This window comes from Lonchura striata, chromosome 3, assembly GCF_050655825.1.
Source record: "Lonchura striata isolate lonStrDom1 chromosome 3, ASM5065582v1, whole genome shotgun sequence".
Classification (NCBI taxonomy): domain Eukaryota; kingdom Metazoa; phylum Chordata; class Aves; order Passeriformes; family Estrildidae; genus Lonchura; species Lonchura striata.
In genome coordinates, this window is record NC_140705.1 from 103,160,910 (window position 1) to 103,186,034 (window position 25,125).

At 44.0% G+C, this 25,125-nt stretch overlaps 3 protein-coding genes across 11 annotated transcripts; 1 reads left to right on the forward strand and 2 right to left on the reverse strand.

Annotated features, from left to right (window-relative positions):
- Positions 1-1,373: 1,373 nt before the first annotated feature.
- Positions 1,374-10,590, reverse strand: BATF3 (basic leucine zipper ATF-like transcription factor 3). Of its 4 annotated transcripts, XM_085576056.1 has the most exons (5): positions 10,450-10,590; positions 9,633-9,655; positions 6,416-6,575; positions 5,110-5,214; positions 1,374-2,740 (listed from the first exon to the last, which is right to left on the reverse strand). In XM_085576056.1, the coding sequence occupies exons 3-5, from the start codon at positions 6,527-6,529 to the stop codon at positions 2,555-2,557; spliced, it is 405 nt and encodes a 134-aa protein (XP_085432182.1). In that variant the 5' UTR covers positions 6,530-6,575; positions 9,633-9,655; positions 10,450-10,590; the 3' UTR covers positions 1,374-2,554. The 4 variants fall into 4 exon arrangements, with proteins under 4 accessions (XP_085432182.1, XP_085432181.1, XP_085432180.1 ...); XM_085576055.1 differs by lacking the exon at positions 10,450-10,590 and having other exon boundaries at positions 9,633-9,770; XM_085576054.1 differs by lacking the exon at positions 10,450-10,590 and having other exon boundaries at positions 9,548-9,655.
- NSL1 (NSL1 component of MIS12 kinetochore complex) lies at positions 8,620-19,594 on the reverse strand. The gene is made up of 6 exons (XM_085576050.1): positions 19,340-19,594; positions 19,095-19,179; positions 17,197-17,327; positions 14,741-14,795; positions 12,046-12,113; positions 8,620-11,466 (listed from the first exon to the last, which is right to left on the reverse strand). Exons 1-6 carry the CDS (start codon positions 19,577-19,579, stop codon positions 11,188-11,190), a joined length of 858 nt encoding a protein of 285 aa, XP_085432176.1. The 5' UTR covers positions 19,580-19,594; the 3' UTR covers positions 8,620-11,187.
- On the forward strand, positions 19,569-24,878 carry TATDN3 (TatD DNase domain containing 3). 6 transcript variants are annotated; one of them, XM_021547579.4, is made up of 10 exons: positions 19,569-19,631; positions 19,748-19,780; positions 19,860-19,933; positions 20,765-20,849; positions 21,551-21,613; positions 22,637-22,746; positions 23,145-23,200; positions 23,415-23,527; positions 24,302-24,382; positions 24,660-24,878. In XM_021547579.4, the coding sequence occupies exons 1-10, from the start codon at positions 19,578-19,580 to the stop codon at positions 24,801-24,803; spliced, it is 813 nt and encodes a 270-aa protein (XP_021403254.4). In that variant the 5' UTR covers positions 19,569-19,577; the 3' UTR covers positions 24,804-24,878. The 6 variants fall into 6 exon arrangements, with proteins under 6 accessions (XP_021403254.4, XP_077638014.2, XP_085432178.1 ...); XM_077781888.2 differs by having other exon boundaries at positions 24,305-24,382; XM_085576052.1 differs by having other exon boundaries at positions 24,308-24,382.
- The last annotated feature ends 247 nt before the right edge of the window (positions 24,879-25,125 follow it).

The following is a 25,125-nucleotide window of genomic DNA, read 5'->3' on the forward strand; positions in this document are numbered from 1 at the left end:
CTGGCTGGTGAAGTGCCTTAGTGCCTCATCTCGTACAGAAGAAGGATGCAAAAGGCCCTTTGGAAATATTCCTGGGAAAAAAAGTGATGCAAGAGATGGAGAAAGAAGCAACCCATGCCCTACTGTTACTAATGGACATGATGCACAGGAAGAGCTAGAGTTATACCCTGAGGCTGTGGGGAAAAAAGTGGGTACAGTGAGGGCTCCCACAGGACTCTCAGCCCTTCCAAGGAACAGCAACATATTTTTGGACTTAGGTTGTTTTTTCCATCACACAACATCGCTGAGAATTCTGCTGCCTCCCCCTGTACACTCTGCATAGACATTATACAATTAATAAAGCAATGAACTCCAGTGCAGACACCACGGATTAAAACTTTAACTGCAGAACAAGAACAGCGCTTACTGATGGGAAATCTATCACAGAACTCAGATATAACACCAAATTATAAGCTGGTGTCAGTTTCTAGACAGATACTTAGAAAAATAAATGTGTAAGGAGGAGACTTTTACACAGGGAACTAGAATTCTGCTTCTAGAAGAGAGCATCTGTGGAACAAAAGTCTTTAGAAGGATTCTGCTGGGATGGACTGTCTTGGACTAGCTGATCTTTCCTCCCATTTTTGAGGGTCCTCAGGGCTCCATATGTGAGACCAGCTTTGTACAGTCCTGACCTCAATTAAATACCTTCCAGTCAGCTGCACGTACCCAGTGTAAGAGATATGAAGCATTCCCTCTCTCCCTTCATCCTAAATTGTAACAGATTTTCCCAGAGTGAATGTTGTTCATTTCCACTATGCTCCTTTTCCATTACATCTCTATTCTGCCCAAATTACACAGTGGCATCCAGTGCCTGAGGCAATGTGGGTGTGTGGATGAATATTCATAAGATAGCTTCCATTCATAAGGGTGACACAGAGAATGGTTTCAAGGACATTAGCCAAAATCTTGAACTGTACTGAGACTTTTGTTTTCCTAGGCAGGGACTGCAGCAGATTCTCTCTGTGGGATGACTCAGTTCTTATGGGACCATAAGGGACTTTGAAGAAAGCATTTAAGCTGCAGGTGCAAATCCTGGAAATTCTCTTGGGAACAACCTAATAATTTAAAGAAGCCAACAGATCATCTGGAATTTCTAGCCTAAGACAATGGTACAAGAGGGTCCTTTAGAAGGTAGAGTTGACTACATGGTTTCCCAAATTCTGTCTTGGCACTGATCAGCAGTGCACCCTTCTACTAAAGAAACTAAAAAAAAGTTTTAAAAAAATTAAAATTCTGATATTTCAGATCATATTCTGCTGATAAAATCTGTGATCCTGGCAAGAGGAGAAATTAATCCCATGAGTTTAACTGAAAAAATCCAAATGCTGAAATGAGAGAGTTGGCAATGAGGAGGAGATTTTTATTATCCAAAGGTGCTCTTTGACTGTGAAATACTGTGAGAAAAAGACTCTTTGCTGGATCCCAAGCTACAGCATCCACATTTCAAGAGGTTGACACTATTAGGAATCTTCAGGGAAAGTAAACACATTTTTCTGTGTATTTCTCAATAACATTGCAATCATAGTTCCTTTTTGTAACTAAAAAGAAAAAGAAAACTGAGTGTTTTTCTTTCAAGCAATTATCAAACACCTTCAGTGTGGACATAGAACAAAATGCTTAGCAAAACTCAATCCACAGCCATAATCTTCCAGAGGCAATACGCAAGATGAAGAAAGGATGAAGATACTTGTTCATTTCCAGTAGGTGCATTAAAAGAGTAAATTTTAAAATCTGCTTTTTAAAACAGTGTTTAAAGCCATCAAACTTTGTTTGCTTTTCTTCCACACAGAACAGACAATCATTATCAGAAACTGAGCAAGCCATATTTTAGGATATAAAACACTCCAAGGACTAATGCCAGCAGGGCTGATGATTTGGAATATTAAAGACTAAGAAAATTCTTTTGCTACACACACTTCAAAAGAGGAACCAATGAAGAGGTGATAAGTAAATAATAGAACAACTAACATGAAGATTAACACTAGACTTTGGGATTGACCAGCAAATGGAAAGCAGAGATGCTATAAAGACATGGATTATTAAAGAAGGTGGAGAACATTATAGAGATGAGACATTGCTTTTATTAACCAAACCTGTTTAGAGAGATAAAACCCAGCAGCCAGATCATGACATGCATAGGTGACAAGTGACAAAGGGTTACTGGCAGTGGATGTGTGGGAGAAAGGCATCCCAGTCTGAGGTTGGTACTTTTCCCCGTCCCTGTCCATACTTTTCCCCTCCATCACTCCATAGTGGGCTGCACGGCACTTTGACATTTTCAAAGGCAAAAACATGGCTTGAAGAGTCTACCAAGTTAGAAGCTGCTGTTCAAATTGTCTTTTTTTCCATACTGGTGTTTTCCTGAGATTCAGAAGACTGTAACATTTCAATGTGGAGTAGAGCTGTGGTCGAGTCCAGCCCTCTTTGTTGGAAGAACTACACACTAGGCAGTTCTTCATACCTGTTAATGGCATTTTCACACATCACATTGAGAGGTGATTAAGGAGAGCACTCATCTTGGTAGGCAGCTGGCAAGTGCATCAGGCCTTGGTATGGTTACAAAGTTCATGGTGCAGTGCAATAGTGGACAGATCTTTTCATGATCCTTCAACACTTCACTCAAGTGTTTCATTTCATCTGTTAGCTTTCCGATTTCTCTTTTCAGGGAGGTATTTTCTTGCTCAAGAGACTCATATTCCTGGAAGGAGGGGAAAGAAAAAAAACAACAACTTACAGTCAAAACATTCCTTTCAGTGCTTCCACCTTGAGTACATTCACATAACAGTAGAAAAACACTGTGGTTTCTTACTATAACTTTAAAAGTGCTGAGGAAAGACAGACCCAGCCTGGGTGCTGGAACAGGGCAAGTGCTTTACAACCTGTGCCTTGACCACACTGCAATTCCTTTCATGGCCCTGAAGGCCAGGAGGTGCCATGAGCACCTCAGAGTCCTCTAGGAGCCCAGGGCTGCAGGCATGGATGGCTGTGTCCTCATGGGGCCTCTTCCACCCTGGGCTGCCTCTGATGGGAAGGGCCAAGATGGACTCTGCACAGTGAGATCAGAGAAAATGAAAGCACTGAGTGCCAAGAGGTGCTGGGAAAACCCAGTGCCTGGCACTGCTGGTGAGAGAAGGGCACAGGGAAAAGCCATTTATCCAGGCTAGCACAGCACGTCCAGTGCTCTCCTCCAGGCCTGCCAGGGCTTGTAGCCACCTGCTCAGAAGCCAAAGAACTCAGGAGGAGGGAAGCATCATGTCAGCTTGAGGCCAGACTCATTTTGTCACCAGCAGGCCAGACCACTGCCTTTGGTTATCCCTGACCTGGCTGCTTTTGAGCTAAGGCTTCTCTGGCAATAAATAAGCCACTGTTAACTGCAGGGGAGTTTTGAGTTGCTCTGCAGCATACATGTGATGGATGCAAGACTCCTGTGTCACATTTTTTGATAACTGTGTGTCTCAAGTATCCCTGCCTCTAAGCCTCCCCATCCTGAAGAGAAGAGAGCTAGAGGTTCAGAGCCAGCCCACTGAAAACCTGCAGATGGATGTCTCGCTGCTGGCCCAAGGCTCAGCATCCACCCACTCAATCTCACCTCCCTGGGAAAGCTTCAGAGCAAACTTCAAAGCTTACACGTGCCTTAAAGAGCAGCAGGGAGAGCCTCTCATGCAATGTTCTTCTGGGCAGCCTGGCACTGCCTCTGCTCCCCTTTGCTGCAGAACTTTGGGCTCCTTGCCCTCCCTCACACCCTTGTGCCACCTCTCACAGAGTGAAACAGGCACAGTCATCCTAACACAGTATTGCAGCCAAACTCCAGACAAGTTGTCCGACCCCAATTGTCATTCTGCTCATCTCTTGTTGCCCCAAACCCCATGGTCCTGGGTTTTGGAATAAATGTTGCTGTCCCATTGCTCTGTCCCATTTTCAGGGGTGAGACTGTCACATTGCTGTTGCTAAGAATGAATGTCTATCCAACCAGATCTGCCTGGTTGAAACCTGGCAAAACCTGTGAGCCTCAAAATGAAGATCCTCAAGTTCAGGAGAAACATCAGGATGGCACAGGGCCCAAAAATTATTCCACAAAAGATGGGGTTACCCCTTTTCAGAACTACCCTGCACCTGGCTTTCTCAGGCGCTGACTCAGAGGAGATCTGGGAAAAACCAAGCCCAAAACTCCCCACATTGTCCCTCTTAGTCTCTGCTAACTGCTGGCAGATCCTTCCATAGTGAGAAAGAAAAAAGCCTGTGATAAACCTTCAGAGCTGAGCAACTGACTCAGCCACAGTGGCAGTGTGCTGCAAAACTGACACTCACCCCAAAAGCTGACTCCTGGCTAAAAGAGCACTGTGGTGTGAGGTAACATCCAAAACCAGAGAGAAAGGATCCCTGTCCTCCAGTGTTTGCACTGGGGACACAAGGAAAATATACCACATTGTGATATTAAGAGCTTCTGGAAGAATCAGTTACTTTCATTTTATCTGTCTGAGCACCCACTGTCACTTTTCAAAGCATGCAAGTGTAACAGCTAGCCAAGGTGAGCTCTCACACTTGCAGGTTCCCAAGTTCCTAAGAAGCCTTTTCAGCTGGGTATGCCTGGGAACCCCACTGCTGAGTGGCAGCGCTCACACCACAGCTCTAGAACTCATTTAAGCCAGCATTGCTACTGCATGGTCCCTGCCTCTTCCATCACCTTCTGCCTTGTAAGACAGCAAGAATTCATCCACTGTCACAGCAAGTGTGATAAGCTTAACACTAATAGAGAAGAAAATGGTTCTGGTTTAGCCCAAAGGAGCCCTGTGATCTCATTCTTTGGGTGGTCAGAGAAAGAGCAAAAGAGGGAGGATGAGGCAAGGGCTGGACCATGTCTCTCTCTTCCTAGCAGTGTCACTGAAGGCAGAGCTGCACTGTCCAAGAGCAGCAACAGTGTCTGAGAGTTCCCAACTAGGCATCCCACAGCTCTCTGAGCAGGATTATGTGAAGAGAGGCCCACTCCTGCTTAAGTATTCCCATTCATTGTAAAATCCTGTGCTTGGTACCCAAGCCATGCCTGCAAAGCACAAAGTATCCATTCACCTCGTGAAGTTTATCTGCTTTCTGAGTTTGCTTCTTCCGGCTCCTCTGTGCAGCAACTCGATTTTTTTCTCTCCTCCTTACTTTTCTGTCATCTTCTTCACGACTCTGGAATACATCAACCAGAAACACTTCGCTAGTTTGCAAGGTGCACACAGAGGATGCCCGAGGTCGGGTGTGTAACTTTCTGAGAACGAACACTTCCAATTTTACAGCGCCGATCCTCGGTCTCCCAGAGACCTCACGGTCCCTGCAAAGAGTAGGGCATCCCTCTGCCCCACTGCAGAAGCAGACCCGAAGCAGAGGGATGGAAGCCGGCAGGCTGCCCGGGGGATGCCGCAGAGCCCCGCGGGCAGGGGCACCGCTACTGATGGGGGAAGCTGGGTACCCGAGCGGGCACCGGCGCTCCCGCTCTGCCCGGCGGGCAGCACTTTACACCTGCCTCGCTCCAGCGCGGCCGACGGGGCGGAGGTGCGAGCAGCGCGGAGGAAAGCCCTGCTCCCTTCCCGGCTGCCCGCGGCTGGGGAAAAGCCGCTGCCCGCGCCGGGCCCCGGCGCTTTCCGCGCACCGCCCGCGCTCCCGCCTGGGAAGAGCCAGCACGGCGGCCGCCTCCCGGGAAAAGAAGGGCCGATGCCCAGGGGCAGCGAGCATCCCTCCGCGGCGCTGCCCGGCGTGACTCAGCCCCATGCGCCCGCCCGCCCGCAGCCCATCCCCGCCCGGTCCCTACCTGCTGGCCGCCCTCGGCCGCCGCGCCCCGGGACAGCGCGCTGGCCGCCGCCGCGGGCACGGCGCACGACATCCCGGCGCCGCCGAGCCGCCCGCAGGGCTCCCCCGGCCCGCGGGGGTGCGGCTGCAGGGCAGCGCAGGGAAGGAGTGCGGGGCAGGGCGGGCCGGGGCGGGCCGGGCAGGGACGCGCCGCCCCGGGCCGGGGGTGCCGCCGCCAGGTGCCGGAGCGGCCCGGGCGGAGCCGCCGCCCACATGGCCGTCACATGGCGCCCGCCGCACCGGGAGCCCGGGACCACCCGGCCGCCCCATCCCGCACCGCTCCCCCGCGGGGACCGCCCCCCGGCACCGCCGGCTCTCGTCAGCCGCCGGGAGCCCGGGGAAAGTCCGGGGCACGGCGCTGCCGGGCAGGAGCTGCCTGAAAATCCCCCCGGAGAGCCCCAGCCCCGGGGTCGGCTGGGTTCGACGCCCCTCCGGGAGGCCCGACTCGCTCTTTCGCCTGCAGAAATGAACTCCCCGCGGTTTCTCTCCTCTCCAGGCTGCCCCCGGGAACCGGGCTCGTCCCCGTGCGTCTCCCGCCGCTCACCTCCGGCCGCTCCTGCCCGCCGCGCTCCTCTGACATCGGCTCTCTGAAGCGGCGGCAGCTCCACACGCGGGACAGCCAGCTCAGCCCGGGATCGTGGGTGTGAGGACACGGCATCCGTGCTGGGATAAAGCGATTTTCACTTTCGCTATTCACCCTGTTCCTTTAAATAATAAGGAAATGCGACAGACTTCTTGTAAAGGCAAAGCCAGACAAAGACTGTTGGAAATACAGTTGCTGCAGACAAAAATCTTTCTCTTCCACTATTCTGTTGAGAGTATTTTAACAGAACACTGTTTCTTTTACATCTCGGAACACCTTCCTTGCATTTTAATTGCACAGTTACCTTGGCCTTATGCTCTGAAAGGGGGTGTTTGCACTGTCAGCTACTTCAACATCCTTGCACTCCTGCAAAGGGATTTGTAACTCTTGTACCCTCCTGGCTGCGCTCAACTCACAGAAGTGAACACATGACCATGTGAGGAGGGTACGTGCCTCCAAACTGCAGGGCAGTCAGTCATAAAGCCCCAGGTATCTCAATAAATCAGATACTTCCCTATTTTTCTGGTTTCCTCAGCAGTTTGAGTCATCCAGTTTAGATGAAGTTAAAGAGTTGACAAACTGAGTAAATACAGACTATCCTTCCAGGAAGATCTGGCCAACAGTTCATGCTAAAGGTGAGGGAACCATGTTCCCCAGAGTCCAAGAGTCAAAATTACGTCTGTGCCGTGGCACAGGTTTCCTGGCAGGATCTGGGACTGTGACTAAAAGACTTGAGCATGACTTCCTTGAAGTGCTTCTTCCCAGCTCTTCCACCTCAAAGCAGCTTCTGTCTCCACCCTCCAAGCTATCCATGCATTTATTTGATTTTGCACTTTTCAAATATCTTCTCCAACCCTGGAGGACTGAGTCCCTGTGAGTCTTCCCACCCTATCAACCATGGGAAGGTGGCTGGTGACCACAGCTGGAAGCACGGTCTTGCCAATATACCCTGACCTAACCTACAGCCCCAGACTGTGCTGGGTCTCCCAAGCATCTCACAGGGCATTCCCTGGTTTCTTCAAAACCAGGCTTGCTTCTTTCTCTCTTTGTCATCTAATGTGCCAAGAGCAAGATGTTCACTGAGGGCTGCTCATGGAGGCAGCAGTAAGGTGTGGGTTCAGTGCCATTCTCCAGCTGAGGGGATCCAAACCAACACCTCCTGGAAAGCAGCCCTGACCACCAGGCAGAAAGCTGTCAGAGAATGAATTGCTCTCAACTGCTCCTTTGAAACAGCCTAATCTTGCATTAACTACACCTCATGCAGTTAAAGGAAAGCAGTACATGAGGACATGAGCAGGACAGTTGCTTAAAAAGAGAGCACTGGGATCTTGCTGCCTTTGTAGCTTAAGCTCAGTTGAAATAAACAGGACTAGAATCCAGTATTTTCACAAGCTCAGGGAACAGGTATATTCTCTTGCCGTGAATCATGTGGATAAAACACCTCAACAGCCCTCTGGAGTGATCTGTGGGAAAGAAAGTCCCCTTCCACAGAGGGACTTTGAACTCCATGCTCTAGGAGCAATGCTGCTGCAAATGGCACCTGCACCAGCTACCTGACAGCTTCAAATCATGAGCAGGTCACCAAGAATTTATTAGTCCTGAATAAATATCCACTTCACTGAGTAATTCCAAGCAGCTGCAGAATAAGGTTTCCAGGATAACACAAGCATGGGACAAGCTAGGGGACAGTCCCCTTGAGCCTGAATAGTCTGTTCTTGTTCAGAACAAATGACAAAGGAAATGACAAGTCAAAATTTGCTTGTAGGAACAAGTTTCTACTTAGTATTAAAGCTATCTCTGGTACATCTGTAGAAATGCCTACACAGTAATTCCAGGTAGTGCAGCAGCGAAGGCAGAGCGTTTCTGTGCAGGAGAGAAAACCAGCCCAGAAAGCAGCCTAGTCAGCTGAGCTGAATTTTATAATGGCAGTTTATCAGTGATTTTTGTCTGCACTGAAGCAGCCTACACACATGCAGACTAGTTTCTGATCACAGCTTAGCACAGCATGGCTCTTCTGGAGAATGGTACATGTCAGAACTGGGTCTCAGAGCATCCAGGCTTCCAAACAGATGTCAGTGTCCATGTGAAGATTTCTGGAAGAGGAGCTTCCCCTTTACAGTTTGTAATCCCCTTCGTTCAGAAAGTAAACACAGCAAAACCATGCGTAGATACTGCTCCAATTTGCATGTTTTTCTTGGCTAGGGATGGCCTAGCCTCGTGAGCAAAAAGCACATTGCAGACAGGACACACTAACAGTGAGATGTTCTGTCTTGCCCCCAAAAGCCAAGAAATTCAAACTCAGTTTGCAAATGAACCCAAGCATACATCACCATTGAGCTGTCTTACAAAATTCAAAGGCTATATAAAGAAAAACTACCAGACATTTCTTGATGCAATACCAATTCACCCCAAGTTAAAAATAAGAAACTTGGCTCTTGTGCCATTTCAGTAGAAGTCTGATTAGACATGTCTTGCACAACACTTCCAATTCCTATGAAAAGTTAACTGAAGGACAAAAGGCTACTGCGGTGGGGAAAAATGAAGTGTTTTATATATTTCTGCCAATGGGAGGGACAGCTAGTTGCAGGCATCACTGGCTGTAGAATTTTTAAATAACCATTGGAAAAACTGCTGAACATTCATGTTGAGTTTAGCTCATCATAGAACTTGCATTTAAAGGGAGGTTCTCTTTCCAATGCTGCTTGGCCAAAATTAGCCATCAGATTTTTAACTTCCTAGTTTATACGCTGCACTTGGAATCCTGATTGCTTTATCTTTTTCTTTACACAGTCCACTTGGCCAGCATTTCCACATGCATTTCTCTTCTTCCACCCAGCTGCAGTTGCAACACAGGCTATGGAACAGAAGACCCACTGCTCTGAGGGCATCTATTCTCACTTACTTGAAATCCTGTGCAGACCAACTATCCCTTAGCCTCTAAACAAAAACATGCACTGTAGCGTGAACCTATGAATTTATTTATTAAGTCTTAAACCACAGTGCTTTCCCTTTTTATTTCTTAGGGCATTTGTCCTACCCCAGCTATTTCTGACAGAAATTCTTCAAAGAGATACCTCTATTTTCTGTACTTGCCTGTCATTTGCAGAGAATCTTCCTATTAGCAGAGGAAATGGCCAAATACTGTAATAGTTGCCATGCAAAATCTTGCAGCGCTCACCTTAACGTAGCAACACCCAGGATCTGTATGAAGAAAGCCGTATCAGGGATTTTCAACGCCACACACAGCACGGGCACTCAAAATAGCAAGTGGCTGTGTGAGAAGCCATCTGAGCCACAAGTTCCACAGCCCTGCAGCTCCAGTCCCTCTCACATCCTGTCCTCTCTTACACGAGAAGCTTTGTAGCCCTGAGATTAATAACACTTGTGAGTTCAAAGGCAGTAAATGGAACTACTTCAGTTACTCAAGCCAGAATTTAACACAGATGTCCTCTGAAGTACGCTCACTGCTCAGCCACCAACTATTCCAGAATTAGAACTGACAATATTATCTGGAGCTTTGATCTTCCTTAATTGATTTAATTTACTTCATATAAAAACACACATTTCTATATACAAGGTCAGGAAAAATATTTACATATGATTACATATACAAAGTCTCAGTACAGATGCTCACTTTTACAAAATAAATGATGCTAAGATCTCTTTTCTTGAGAATTCAGTCTCTTAGACATTAGGTTGGACCTGTCTTCTTAGCACCAAACATGTCATTAATAATGCTTCTAAAACCCCCCTCCACTTACTGTAACAAATATGTTACATACTAGACAGGGGTATTTACTGCAGGCACATGCAACCATAAACTAGAAAAAGTTATAAATGGTTAAGGCACAGTGCTCAATTTAGTACTAATTTGCAATCTTCTAGGTACTAATGAGTAAAAAAAAACAGAAGTAAGCTAGCTCAAGTGAATAGCATTTACTGCTAGCCTCTACTGATCTTTAAAGTTTAGTCAAACAATACAAATGCAAACTAACCCAAGTCAAGATCCTTTCTTGGGTAGAAATATTGCTCAGGAAACCCCAAGCTGTGTAATTGGATTACATGAAATGATATATCAGACCCTAAGATGTTGATGGTTGAACTCCTGTTCAGAAGAGCACACTGCAAGTAAATATATACAATTATTAAAAATCCAAGTTTCAACAAACATGACTATAAATAAGCCTAGATGACCTACATTCAGGAAAGGTAGAATAGCAAGGACTAATGTCACATGTGTGCGTGTACTTCCTTAAAATTCCAGCATTGCATCAATTTGGTGATTTCAATAAGCTGCAGTGTCAATTAATTAATTAACATACAAGCCACATATGTCAGTAATTAATGAAGGTGCATTAGGAGGACTAAACATTCTCCAATCTCTTTAGAGACATACTGAATGTAAATGAGCAGTTAGTGGTTTCCAAAAAGACTGCCCACATACATAAAGCATGCACACAAACGCTGAGAAGCACAAGGACTCAAGCTAAAAACTGCAATATAAGAGCAAAAAATGAGTTAAATGGCAAATACACTTGCTGGATATTGTATGCTGCTGGTATGTATAGGCTTTCATATATCATCAGTATGATAGTAAAAGTAGAAATATTTAAGAGGCCAAAGACTAATTAAAGAAGATCCCATGTATAGTACTGTGGGGAGATGAGTTCTAAGAAAAAAGATGGAACAAAAGTACAACTGAGATTGCAATATGAAAACACAAAATGAAAAATTCATGCACTGAGAGTGATTTTCCTCCGCCGCAGTGGGTAGCGCCTTCTCTCGGGGGAATCTGCAGCTTTTCTTCTTTTCAGCAAAACATAAGGATTTTTACTGGAAACAGTTCCTGTTGGTGTGACTTCTCCTGGTGGTACTAAATTTTGGACATTGTTTTCCTCCTTCGCCTTGCAACCAGAAAAGACTTCTTGCCGCAGCTTGCAGAGTTCCAAGGTTGGTTGCAAAGTCAATACTTGGGAAAAACCTTCTGCTTTTTCTATGAGTGCTGGAAGAGACTGCAAAAACAAACCCAAGTATCTCAGGTTACATGAGAAAAGCAATGGATATAAGGCATACAATATGCTAATGAGATTCTGACAGGCACAAAAGCTTCACTGTCTGCAGAGGTGATGCTCAGGATGGCAGGTGAGGGTTGTGAACGCAGAGCTATCACCCCAGTAGTGAAGTGTCTGCACACAGAAACCATGCAGAGTGTGCCAAGTTGAAGTGCTGCCTCATGACATCTCTAAGCTCAGGCAGTATCACAGGAACACCACAGCTGAGGCCTAAGCAGGTTCTGAGGTAACAAAATGTCAAACTCCAGATGAAGTCATACAAGTCTTCAAAAGATGTTCTGTTTTTCAGACACTGCATGTTCCAAAATCTCAGCAGAAGTATTTCCTGGGTAATCTCCATTACTAGCTCATGAGGGGGAATGCTTTACAAACACAATGCTTCACCTAGTTCCTAAGTACACACAGAGGCTTCTCTTCTACCAAAGTATAAGGAAGATGTGTTAGAACTCCTGTTTTGTGACATATTACCTGATCAAGAAGATAAAAACATATTTCTCTTGGAGCACACGGAGGTCTCACCTGCATTGCTTTGCTGATCTGTTTGGATGCCGCTTCTGTCGCCTGCTTCAGATCTGTGATGGAAGCATCTACAGACAAACACAGCCCAAATCAGCTTCTGAAACTCTTTCCCCCATTATTCACTATCAGAAAACTGACAGAAAACCAGAAAGTCCCTGTATAAAACCTAAACCTGCAGCACATCCATTTTGCTGTAACACCGAGGATGACAGCTGGCATGGTTTATCTTACTAGTATTATTCTTTATCACTCAAATTGCAGTAGAGGCTAGCAGTCTCAACTACAGAAAGCCCCAAAGTTCTTACCTAGAAAACATAAAGCCACTATTTGAAATAAGAGAACAGTTGTAAAGAAATAATTACACAGAAAGATTTGTTTTCAAAACTTTTAACCTCATATTACATCTGATAAAACCCACACAGAACACAGAGAATAGACATCACTGTAGAGAACATGAGATTTAGAAAACCCATTTTAAGGAGGGCAAATAAATCATCCTATGTCTCCAACAAGTTGGTTTTTACAATAAAGGCTATTTTTTTTTCTTCTGGCTTAACTTACCAAGCATTAACACCAAAAAGAATCAAGCATAAATAAGGTTAACTGCATTAATTCTGCTGTGCTAATAAGGAAATAAAAAAAACCCCCAGCTTTCAGGAACACTGAAGCAGGTAGCAGGTGCAGAACACCCAGGGGGAATACAGCATATATTCGACTGTAATAGTAATATGATAAGATCACCAATACTTTAATTCTGTATTCAAAAGTTAAACTCTAGCCTATTATGAAACTGTTTTGCATGTTTTCCATGCACAAAACTTAAAATGAGCAGACTAGCATGCTTCTGGGAAGTAAGGAGCCTCACCTCCACTACTATTAGTTTTCTGCAGTGCCTGCAGTAGGACACAGTGTCAGGTGGTGCACACACCCCTGAGCCCTGTCAGGGTTACACACAGCAATATGTTTTGAAGTCAATCTTATTAGTGCTGCTGAAGGTATTTTGAAGTCAGACACTGCATTGTGGCTTAGGGTTACAGTGATTCCCTGCTGAAACATGGTAACCACCAAGGGATGGTGCTTGTTGAACTGTCCATGTGTCCAATGTGCTGGTCAGAGCTGGTTTGATCTGATCCCTACATGAACATGGACACTAAAATGCACCATCATCCACTTTGGAAGAAGGAACAGTCCAGAAGCAACCTCTTTAAACTCATCTTAAAGCCCTATGGAAGGGCATTCTCTAAAAGGATATATCTACAATGAAGCATTCTTACAATAAAGCATTGGGATAAGGAGATTGGTGACCTTATGAAATGATAAGGATGATGTAAAAGAAGAAATAATAATTTGGATTATTGCACAGAAAGACTGACACACAGTTAAATGAAATTTGCCTGAAAGAGTTTGGCTTGACATAGATTGCATTATATTCCTCAGAGTTCAAGGCTTTCCAAAACATAGGGAATTGAAACAAGGAAATGAAAGGTATTGAGTAATCTAAACATTTTTGGTTTCTGGCCGCTGTTCTTGCTAAACTGGGATACATAAACTTCCCAAAGGCTACATAATACCAAAATTCTCTATAAATTCCACAGTACCTTTGCTACAACTTTACTGTTACCAAACCCAAAACCACAATATCATAGTGCAAGCTGCTACTAACTTGCAAGTAATTGCCTGACATCAGAAAACCCTGAATTTGGACACTAGAAACCAAAGGGAACTCAGATATAAAGTGACCACTGCACTGCTCCTACTGGCTGTTTTGCTGCACAAGCTGGCACTGCTGGAAGCCATGTCTCCCATCTACAAAGATCTTAGAAGTCAGATCAGCAGGGTGAGAACTGGAAGATTCAACTCAGCTCCTCAAACTCTGAGCACCACTGCTTGTTACATCATGTGCAGTAATTCATAGTGAGGGTTCTCACTTTTCAAATTAGAAATGCACAGCTGAATTCTGTCATTTTTCAATACTTAACAACAGGCAACACAAAACTTCTCATTTATTAAGGCCAGCCTCAAAGAAGGATACCAAATCATCCACTCCAAAATCCACCACCTTGCTCCAAGGAGTCTGTACAAGGCATTTTTCCAAAGCATGCAGCACACTTACAACGTTGTTTGCAGTTCTGTTCCTTCATCACCCCTCACAAGTGACACAGGCAGGATGAAATCTGTGTCCTACTTGGCAAGTTCAGAGAGTCAACACTGCCACCACTGAGTCCTACACTAGAGCTTTCAATTCCCTGAAGGAACTGACTGATTAGGAAGAGAGGTTGAAGCATTTCTAGTAGCCGTGCAAAAGGAACACAAGAATAGACTAAGTTTAATGTCAGTGATCCATCCAGTTCCCCACCTGGCCTCCACCAGTGATGAAGGAAAGAAGAAAGGAAGCCTCCTGGAGGTAGCTGTGTGACAATTTCTCCCCAACACACACACACAGAGGCCTTTGCCAGCTTTTTGCCTTCTAGTACAGCACCAAACTGCAGACAGCACTCAGAACAAGAGAAATGGACACAGTAAAACCCAGGCACCAAATACATTCACTTATGACAAACTTCTAGCTTTTTAGTTCATTTATAAACAGCCAGCTTTAAACAAGCTTAAAGACAGAAAACTTTTAAAACATTTACAGTTAGCCAGTAAGTGAGGCAAAGTTCCCTCAGTACAGCTGCTCTCCCCACAAAATCTTTACCTTGAGAAGGCTGAGGTCTTATGTCGGCTGGTTTTACCACAGGCTCGTAGAGCTTCTTCATATTCAAAAGAAAAACAAACAAAAATGTGAAATACCCCCTTGGTTTAATAGATATCTAATATATATATAGCAGTCAGAACAGTGGAGATTGTGGTGGAATTATTTAGATCCAGAATGTATAAGAGGTACAGGTTATAGATACTTAGTTACTGAAGGTAGCATTCTGGTTAACACAGTTAGACTCACTGTAAACACAACTCCAGAATCTGCTTTAGTTTGCAGAATTCTAATTATTAAAGCATGAGAACTGACATCCAGGCATTTTGGAAGAAGCATTGCCACCTGCTGCACAAGTGAAGAAAAAGAGCTGCTTTAGCTTCTCAGGAGCCATTCACAGAAGCAGCATGCTTTCACAGAGCCACAGATTCCAACAAAGGGTACATTAAGACAAAAAGCTAAGAAAAAGAAAAGTACTTAACTACACTCTAGCCCTGCAATTACTTATATAGAACTAAGAACATTCTGCTTCACAAACTGAGTCTCGTGACCTTACATCAGTTACCTGGGACATGAAGTAAATTAGTAATAACTGCATACAACCCATACTTAGTTACATTAAAGGTGGAATTAGAAGCAGCCAACAGGGATGAAGGAAATCAAACAAGGCCAAGGGAACAGAAGTTAGATCATCTGCAAGATAGTGTTCTCCACTTCAGGAGCTGTCCCTCAACCTTCTTCAAGCAAAACCAAGTAGGGGAAAGCTAATTATTCCTTGTAGTTTTGCTAGAGAAATTTTTTCACAGTTCACACAACTTCTTAGCAAGTTTGCAGCAACAGCTCCAAGCAGAACAAACATGGCTTGCATTAGCCTCAAACTCTACAGAGCATATTGACTGAAAACCCACAGGATGATCTCTTGCTTTGGCAATTACAAGGAAATCACCACAATAAATGAGTGGTTCTCTCCAGGTAAGTCACATCTTCATGGCTGCTCTTTATGCCTCAGAAAGCATCACACAATTAGCTATGGCCATGAAAGAAAACAAGAAATTCCCAACCAAAACCAGAGAAATCACTGGTATCTTTACAGAAATAGCTGAGAGATGAATAAAATGACCATTTACAGATACAAACTAAGATTTCCATATTCTTACATATATTTCTACATATTCTTACAGGGATAAACTAAACTTTTGCAGATAATTTTAATTAAAATAATCATCTAGTTGTGGTGGTGTGAACTTTGAAGAGATCAACAAGAGAAAAAAAGTAGCATGAGAGGCATTCCAAGTAACTAATCCACTGTGGCACTCAGATAGCAGAAAGATTAAAAGGTCTTGTTAAATCTTGGTGTTGTGCAATAGCATATTTCATTTAAGTTGATACTGTTTGTTTGTTTGTTTTACATACTTAATATACTGACAGAACAGAGAGATCACAAAAGACAATATATGCCAGAAAATATCTCAGGTATAAGACGAAAGTGTCCCCATGCATTTTTCCTTAGTAAATCATCTCTGCCTGGCTAACTCAGGGGATTAACACTTGTCAATTTTAGTCTTCAGAAATGCAGTGCAGGCTCCTACACAACTTTCTAAAAAAATCCCTGTCTGCTTTAGCATAGAGTAACTGAAGTTGGAAAGGACCTCTAAACACCCTCCTGAAAACTGGGCAAACTAGACCAGGTTCCTCAGAACCTTATCCAGTCAACTTTTGAGTATCTCCATTAATCTCTCCAAGGATGAAGACTGCACAATTTCACTAGACAGCTTGTGCCAGTGTTTGACTCTGCCTCATCCTCTTGTTTTTTGCCAAAGGAATCCTAATTAATCAGGAGGTAAGCGAAAGAGAGGCGTAACATAACTTCAGGGAAGAAATCTAGCAGCTGAGGACACAGGTGGGCTGTTTAATGCCAGTAATTACTTTACACTGTGTGTCAAAAATCCCACAGAATTTACTGTGCTGATCATTAATCCACACTGCCTTTTTTTTCAATGCTTTACTGAAAGTAATTACTACATACAGTTACAAGCTCCAAGAAAGTGCTTAGGAATCCACTGATTTTTCTAAATCACACAGTGCACATGATACTATCTATCTGCATGTAGTACATCATTTAGTACCTCAACCAGCCCTTGGGCAGACTTAAGGAACTCAGAAGATAAATAGGTGCCTACTGGTTTGTAAACCTTGAGTCACCACACTGAAGCAATCTGCTCCAGTTTCTTCGTGCCACAAACCCAATTCAGACACAGTCACAATACTTTGTAGCAACCTTTAGTAGTTACTTAGTAAACTTACTAAGTTTAATCCTTAGTTACTGCAAAACCAGTTACTGAAAAAAGGCAATCTCATTTTATAATAATCAAAAGCAACCATGGGAAGATGCTTAAAGGTCAACACTGGATGATTGATTTCTTAATGCAAAAGTTTTCTAGAAGTCTTAGGTTACTCACCAACATCTCTTGCTCTGCTTTCATGGCTTGAATAGCATGCACCAGGATCTTTTTAGGCCACTGTTTACGCCTAGTTGCTGTCTCTACTATTACTTCATCAAATTGATCCTCCAAGATTTTAATATTGGAATCTGAAAGTGACAAACACACAGTGTGGAATTTTCAGACCTTTTTTGAGACAAACTTATCCAGAAAAAGAAGCTTTAGATCCAAAATAAAAAAAATATCATGCACAATTATCAACATAGAGATAAACGGACGTCTTGAATCTCTTTGCTAAGAGAGTATAGAAACTGGAGCATAACTTGATGTTGGCCAGTTATTTTGAAGTAAATTATCTCAGGTTGGGAGAAGCAGAGAACCATCCAGGGGAAAAAATAACAAATACATTTCCCTATGAAGTCTTAATCTGTAAAGAAAGTCTTAGGAAGCAATGGCTATCTTTTAAGGAGAAAAATAGTTTATCTGTGTGATTTACAAGCATTAAACAAACTCCAACTGTACAAACAGTAATTAGAAGACTGTGTGATTTTCTATCACACAGTGCACAAATAAGCAGTTTAACATAAAATTCACTGTTCCCACTAATGTGTTGTGTGTAACTTGCAAGCCATGCAATATTTTCAATCTGGTGATAAAGAATGGATTTCAAGCACCATTTCTGGGTCACTCCGTGCAGAATGAAGTGATAGCAAAACTCAGAAAGGAAAAGTCAATGTTTTAGGAGTCTGTGGGTTTGTTTTGGTTGTTTGTTTTAAGATCACCATGAAACCATTTAAATACAGACAGGAAAGATGTAAGCTGCTGGTCAACATAAATATGGAAGGCACAAACTGCCAAATCTCTTGGTGACTCAAACTGGATCAGAGATAGGTACATGAGTAAACCTATATCAAATTAAAAAGCACAATACAGTCCTTATACCTGCTTTATACCACCTGTGGGCAGATGACATTGTCTCAGTTTTGCATTTTGCATCGTGAGATCAGTGCATTTTTGACCTTGTAGTCAAACTAGCTGGAGTTTTATCATTTTAGAACTACAACTGCAGACGCTTCACAGAATCAGAGAATAGTTTGGGTTGGAAGGGCCTTTAAAAGTGATCTAGTCCAAGCTCCCTGCAATTAGCAGGTACATCTTCAACTAGATCACACTGCTCAGAGCCCACATCTACTCAGAGCGTCCCAACCAAAAAACAGTTCAATGTTTTTGATTCAACAGCTCCGTAGTTAGCTCAATGTATCTGCATTTTCAGCTCTGTGTAACTGCAAAAAGCATTAAACTGCAGGCACAGAGCACCTAAAGGAAACATAAGTGAATTAACCACACTGAAATTTTCTTTGGACACCAGACTACCAAGAATCTCCACTATTAGTATACAAAAGACAGTAACTATAAATACATTGTTTATATTACATACATATTATTTAAATTAAAAAGTATTTATATAAACAATATATTTATATAAACAATTTATAAAATTAAATTTCTATAATATAACTAAATAATTATTTATAAAAATATTAAATTAAAAATTATTTATATAGCAATAATTTTCAACGCTTAGCCTATATATTAAATAGCAGCAACAAACAGTCTCCCAGTGTCCTCTGATAGATCTTGGTCGCTGCCTCCAGCACTCGGGCTGGAAGGGCTCTCCAGAACTTCCTGCTCACAGCAGCGTCAACTCCCATTTCAAAACAGGTTGCTCAGAGCACTTTTGTCCAGATGGTTTTTAGAAGCCTCCAGTGCTGGAGACAAGCTCTGGGCATCCTTAGAATGCGTTTTTACTTCCTTACATCAAGTCAGAACCTCCCCTTTCAATCGTACCCCTTTTCCCTCTGGACAAAACCAAACCAAGCCCAGCCAGCAGGACGCGAATGGAAATCGATGCTCACCGCTCGGCAGCCGGGAGTCATCCGAGGCCTCCTCCCAGGGCTGCCCGTTGATGGTGACGTTCTCCCGCACCGCCGTCTCGAAGTTCTGCAAGGCACGGAGCAGGCGGTCCATCCGTGAACCCCTCTCCGGGATGGAAGGAAGAGCCCGTCCCGCCTCACCGCCCCGCCCGGGCAAACCGCCCCTCACCCCGGGAGCCGAGCGCCGCCCGCGGGGCCCGCAGCCGGCCCAGGCCGCTCCCGCTCACCCAGAGCGCGTCCGCCTCCGCGGCGGCCCCGCCGGGCTGTCCGTGCGCCAGGGCCCGCACGAAGGGCGCGCACAGCTCCAGCAGCGCGCCCAGCCCGCGCCGCGAGCAGCAGCGCACCCGCGGGTCCCGCCGCGCCGCGCCCGGCGGCGCCGCCGCCATTTCCCGCCCGGGACGCGGGGAAAATGCCGGCCCGGAAGCGGAACCCGCGGCCGCCCGCTGCCTTCCCGCCGGGCGCGGCATGGCGGGGCCCGTGGACTGTCACTGCCACCTGGCCGCGCCCTGCTTCCAGCCGGTGAGGCGCGGCGGGCGGGCGGGGGGGTCCCGGATGCCGAGGCGATGCTGAGGCGATGCCGAGGCGGCGCTGAGGCGATGCCGAGGCGATGCCGAGGCGGTGCGTGTCTCTCGCAGGACGTGGCGGCCGTGGTGCGGGCGGCGGAGCAGGTGAGGCGGCGCGGCCGCGGGGAGCCCGCGCCCGCGGCCCCGCCGGTCTGAGCGGGCCGCGGGTCTCCGTGTGCCGCAGGCGGCCGTGGCGGCGCTGCTGGTGGTGTCGGAGCAGGCGGGAGAGTTCCGGAGCGTGCTGCAGCTGTCTGAGAGGTGCGAGGCCGCCGGGGATCCCGGCGTTATGTGTAGTAGATAGAACTCGTGTTATTTTTACTACGATATATGTGACACTGAATATTTGTTAGAGTATATATGCTTGTATTAGGAGTTTCCCTTACTTTCGCAGGCGAAACTTAGTGTACGTTGAAACTTGATTTATAAGTAAAAGGATGTGGCTTGGCTGGGAGGTGGGTTATGTTTATAGACATATGGGGACGCCCAGGCGCTGATTATTTGCGTAAATGACCCGAGATGGATATCATGGAAATTTTTGGGCAAACATATGTGAATGTAGTGTTTTCGTAAAATTTATTAAGGGATTTAACAATTCTTAGACACGGAATTGTTATTTTTCATTACCAAAAAAGAAAATTTTATTAACCTATGGACTCTGAATAGAAGAAAATACTAACTGCCGAAATCTTGGCCTCAGGCGGAATTTTCTCCATAAAAACCACTTGTGCCAGGATGGAGGTGTGTGGGCACGGAGGAAAATCTCTGTTGAGGCTGACTTCTTGTTGCACACCCAGGGCCGACCCCGGGCTCGGCACTGTTCTTTCCTTGTGGCTGGCTAGATAGGATTTGATTGTAAAATAAATATTTTATTTTTTCATTTTAATTTGGCTGGATAAATTTTCACTTGTAACACCGGCGCCCACCCCTATCCCGGATGTGGGTCTGTGCCTTGGAGATTGACAGAATGCGCTGCCCTCCTCACTCAGGCCGGCCTTTCTGGTCCCCAAACTTGCACTCTCTATATACCCTTGGTGTTAAATTTAGGCTCTCTGTGATCTTTCATACTCTTGCTGTCTATTCTATCCCTAGATTCCCAGGGTTTGTCTTGCCATGCCTGGGAGTTCACCCCATCCAAGAGATTTCTCCAGAGGAGCAGCGCAGTGTTACTTTGAAGGTAAATGCAGTCTCTACAGCACTGCTGGGACTTTTCAGGACAGACGACAGGATGCTCTGCTCTGCCTGATTTACCTTCAGGTCTGCCCAGTGGTTTTTCTGCACTCTGTAATGCAGGAGACCCGGTGGACCAAATCCCAGGCTCTCTCAGCATATCCATTTGTCCCTGTTAGTCCTTAAAGCAGAGTTGTTCTCTGGAGTCATCTGGCTGTATTACTACAGTGAAATGGTTTTAAAAATCCCAAGTGTGCTTTGCTTGCAGCAAGCAACATGTGCAGATGTTCCTTTGTTAACATGGGAACTGGAAGGCAACTGTTTGTGGCCTTATCCTAAAAATCTCAGGGAGCTGTCTGCATCTGTTTAATGTTACCAAGCTATTTATGGGCCTTGCTTTAATTACCTTTGCTGTTACTGTGTAAAATTAGCTTAGGAGTATTTGGAATAAGGTTTATATATATGAAGAGAGAGAGAGATAGAAATAAAAATAGATATAGACTGTAAGATGTAACAAAATGGTTATTAAGTAAAGAAGATAAATCCTTCAGGCTTCTAAAATCTGACTGCACTGAGCTCACCCTAATGGCAAGTTCTAAAGTAAAGAATTTCAGAACAATGAAGGAAGAACCAATTTAATCATGATGTTGGGTTCGTAACCCTTTCCTCTTGTACGGGCAGTGAGAGTTGCATCTTTTATTCTTGCAGGATCTGGATGCTGCGCTGCCTCTTATAGAACTTTACAAAGACAAATTGGTGGGGATTGGAGAAGTGAGTGGAATTCTGTAACTTCTTTACATCTCTCTGGCAGCAGCTGTCACTGGAATTACAAAAACTGAGTCAATGCTTGTTTTTCTGTATGTGATAAGAATTGCTATCAGCCTGAACAAGCACTAAGTCTGAGTGGTAATTCTCTTAATGTGCTTTCCTTTATAGATTTGCTTGATTCCTTATTTTCCTTTGTTATCACTATTAGAAAATAGATGGAATTTATGCTGCTGGAGTTGGAAGATTACATACTTGTGCTCTCTCATTTTGTACCCAAAGGCAGATCCTTCCTGCCTTCTTCTTTGACAAAGTTAGGTTAAGCTGTGATTTCAGTACACCACAGTGACTTGTACAGAGCTTTTTTTTTTTAATCCTTCATTATCTATCCATCTGTTGTCTCCTGTCTTACATTGGTTTATAAATGAATTGAGGCTTTAGGATGGAGTCTGCTTCAATTTGTGTGTTAGTACCTAAGGGACTTATATCTGGTTCTGCACTGGCTACAGAAAAAGCTGGTTTTGGCAGAGCTTTGTAGCTAAATTTGCCATGTTATACTGTACTTCTCTTCATCTAACTGTGAATGGAACTGTTTTGACAAACTTTAAATTTAAATTTGATCAAAAAAGTATAAAATTAATGGGTAATTTTTGCTAGAGATTGGACTAAAGCTATAGGTTCAGGTCAGAAATTCTACTTATCCTGGAGATCCATATTTGAGACTTAATCTGACATAATAGTCAATATAATATAAACCCCCAGAAAACCAGTTACAGACTAAAATGTTAAATACTCTTGTTAGTAGCTGTCTGCCCACAAATACTTTCATAGTTGAAAAGCTTATGGTTGAGAATGCATTCCTTTTTTTTGAGTTAAGCTGCAGCTGAGCTCATTTTAATTGCAGTCTCCTAGTATACATACTTTGAAATGCTTTGCAGTTTTGAAGCATGTTGTGTCTTTGCATGTATAATTATGGTTTTGTCAAGTGTTAGGTCTGTAAAACTTTTCTCTTCTCTTCTTGTACTGTAGGTTGGATTAGATTTCACTCCCAGATTTGCCAGCACCGATGAACAGAAGGAAGGACAAAGACAGGTTTTGATCAAGCAGATTGAGCTGGCAAGAAGGCTGGATTTGCCATTGTAGGTTTTGTTTATACCAGAAGGAGAATTTGCCAAGCCTCAGTAACATGTTGAAATACTTCCCAGGATTTATGGCTGTTAAGTGCCCACAGAACTTTTCTTAGATGGGTTAAACTGACATAAGTGTCCTGTCAGTCTCCAGTTTGATATTTAATTTTAGAATTTTCATTATGTTTGCACTTCTGTACAGACATCTTATGTGCCCTGTCCATGCTATGTTGTTCCTATATCTTCACTGTAGCAGAAAGGATTAATATGTACATCCCTGGGGTTTTTTTCTTGATAAAAGTTGTAATACAGCTTAATTATTTTAATCCCAAGATACTGTTGGTTTGTTTGTATTTGCCAAAAAAAAGGTATTTTGCTAAATTTCCTAATGCTGGGCCTTTGCTGTGCAGAAACGTTCATTCCCGCTCAGCTGGAAGACCAACCATTAATCTCTTGAAGGAACAAGGTATGCTTTTAATGCAATTCCTCTGCCATAGCTTTTGCCAACAGGATTTCTCCAGTTGTGCCATGTCCTCACATCAGTTTGTGTGTGTTTAACTCAGGAGCCGTAGTGCAGAGTTTCTGTGTTAGTTCTGTATGGGACCAAGGTCCCATTGGAAGCTGACATGGCAGCCCTGCTGTAGCCCTGCTGCTGGTGTGGTTTGCTTTGTTTCTCCAAGGTGCTACCAAGGTGTTGCTCCATGCCTTTGATGGGAAACCATCTGTAGCCATGGAAGGGGTGAGAGCTGGATACTACTTCTCCATTCCTCCTTCCATTATAAGGAGTGAACAGGTGACATTTTGTCCTGGTTCTGGCTGGGGTCTGCTCCTTCTCCATGCATTGCATATTTTTACTTTGGCTGAATTTGTGCCTGGGGCTTTTGCCTTAGCTGGACTTCAGAGGGGGAATTCTGGCTAAAACAGCTCAGCTATTCCTGAGAAACAAAGGGGTTTTTTTCTCATTTTATTGTGGTTTCCGGTGAACTCTTCTTCAGAAGGTTCTGTCACTGTACTGTTTTACAGAAGGGACATGACATGTAGAGAAGGAGTAGTTTTTTGTAATAGGACTGCTTTCTGTGATAAGCTGAGGAAATGTAAGAGAGGAAAAGGTTTGATTTAGGAGGGAGCATGTGGGGTGGATATAAATGGGGATGAGGTTAGGTACTTAGGAAGGAAAGCAAACTGGGGTTGAGAGGTAAAGCAGAGAGGAGGAAAGCACACAAATTTTATATGCACAGCAAACAGCAAGTCAGCAAGTTAGAATTGCACTGGCAAGTCTATAACTGCAATATACCTGCATGATTTAATAAGTAACAATGAATTCAGCTTTGAGATAATGGTACTTTGGATATTTAGAGAACAGGATAACTCTAATTTGAAGGGACTTCTTGAGCAGCTCCCAGTGTTCTTGCTTCCAGTCAGAAATCATTGGTAAAATGTAAACAGTGGCACCAAAGTTTTTTGATGTTGCCTTTAATTTTAGGGAATATCCTCCCTTCATGTTTTTTTTACCCCCCACAATTTTAAGTGCATAAAGCATTTAATGGCTGTCTTTATTTTCTACAAGAAGCAGAAGCTTGTGAAACAGCTGCCACTGGAAAATATGTGCTTAGAAACTGATTCTCCTGCTCTGGGGCCTGAAAAACAGGTAAATGATGAGAGGGAGGGACTTCTGTGTCTTTGTATCCAAACCCACACCTGGAGGAGGTCAGCTACTGGCACAGGACAGTGAACTAGTCTTAAGCGTGGTTACAAGAGAGGAAAGAGGTTACCACGGGACTTAATTCAAGAGGAATGGATACAGGGATACAATTTTTCTGCCACATATGCCACAATGTGACTGAAGTTCTGTCAGAAAGTACTGAATCTGAAACACTTGTGATCTCCAAGCATCTGTAATTTGGTTGGTTTTGTTTGTTTTTCAGGTGAGAAATGAACCCAAAAATATTTACATTGCTGCTGAATACATTGCCAAAATTAAAGGAATTCCAGTTGGAGAAGTTATAGAAGTGACTACACAGAATGCACTAAAAGTATTCCCTAAACTTCAGCACTTTATTCGGATATAGATTCAAAAACTGAAATATATCATGTTGCAGAAAGTATTACTTGTGGTGTAATTAATAAAACCATTGTACACCTTGTGTTTAAGTGGAGTTTTGCAGTTGGAAGTTCAAGATGCAAGGAGTCCTATATCTGGATATTTTCATCCTATAGCTGGATAGGATGAAAATAGGGAATTTCTCAAAGACCTTTGGTGAGCACCATAATAATCTCTTGAATGTGATAAAGACACATTGTTCCTTTGCATCTCTCATGTCTCTGAGCAAATAATTTGTAAAGAAGAGCACCATAAAATGGTCCGTTTGGTTTCTCAGACTGCTTGCCAGC

Excerpts from the sequence above, each read along its gene's own strand:
- BATF3 (XM_085576056.1), bottom strand. The coding sequence starts at position 6,529 with ATGCCGTGTCCTCACACCCACGATCCCGGGCTGAGCTGGCTGTCCCGC. Across the intron at positions 5,215-6,415 it reads GCGGGCAGGAGCGGCCGGAG|AGTCGTGAAGAAGATGACAG; the intron begins GTGAGCGGCGGG and ends GATGTATTCCAG. Across the intron at positions 2,741-5,109 it reads AAGCAGATAAACTTCACGAG|GAATATGAGTCTCTTGAGCA; the intron begins GTGAATGGATAC and ends CCCTCCTTCCAG.
- NSL1 (XM_085576050.1), bottom strand. The coding sequence starts at position 19,579 with ATGCCGCGCCCGGCGGGAAGGCAGCGGGCGGCCGCGGGTTCCGCTTCC. Across the intron at positions 17,328-19,094 it reads TGACTCCCGGCTGCCGAGCG|ATTCCAATATTAAAATCTTG; the intron begins GTGAGCATCGAT and ends TGTCACTTTCAG. Across the intron at positions 14,796-17,196 it reads AAGCAGAGCAAGAGATGTTG|AAGCTCTACGAGCCTGTGGT; the intron begins GTGAGTAACCTA and ends TTGAATATGAAG.
- TATDN3 (XM_085576051.1), top strand. The coding sequence starts at position 19,676 with ATGCTGAGGCGATGCCGAGGCGGCGCTGAGGCGATGCCGAGGCGATGC. Across the intron at positions 20,850-21,550 it reads AGCGCAGTGTTACTTTGAAG|GATCTGGATGCTGCGCTGCC; the intron begins GTAAATGCAGTC and ends TTATTCTTGCAG. Across the intron at positions 23,201-23,414 it reads TAATCTCTTGAAGGAACAAG|GTGCTACCAAGGTGTTGCTC; the intron begins GTATGCTTTTAA and ends TGTTTCTCCAAG.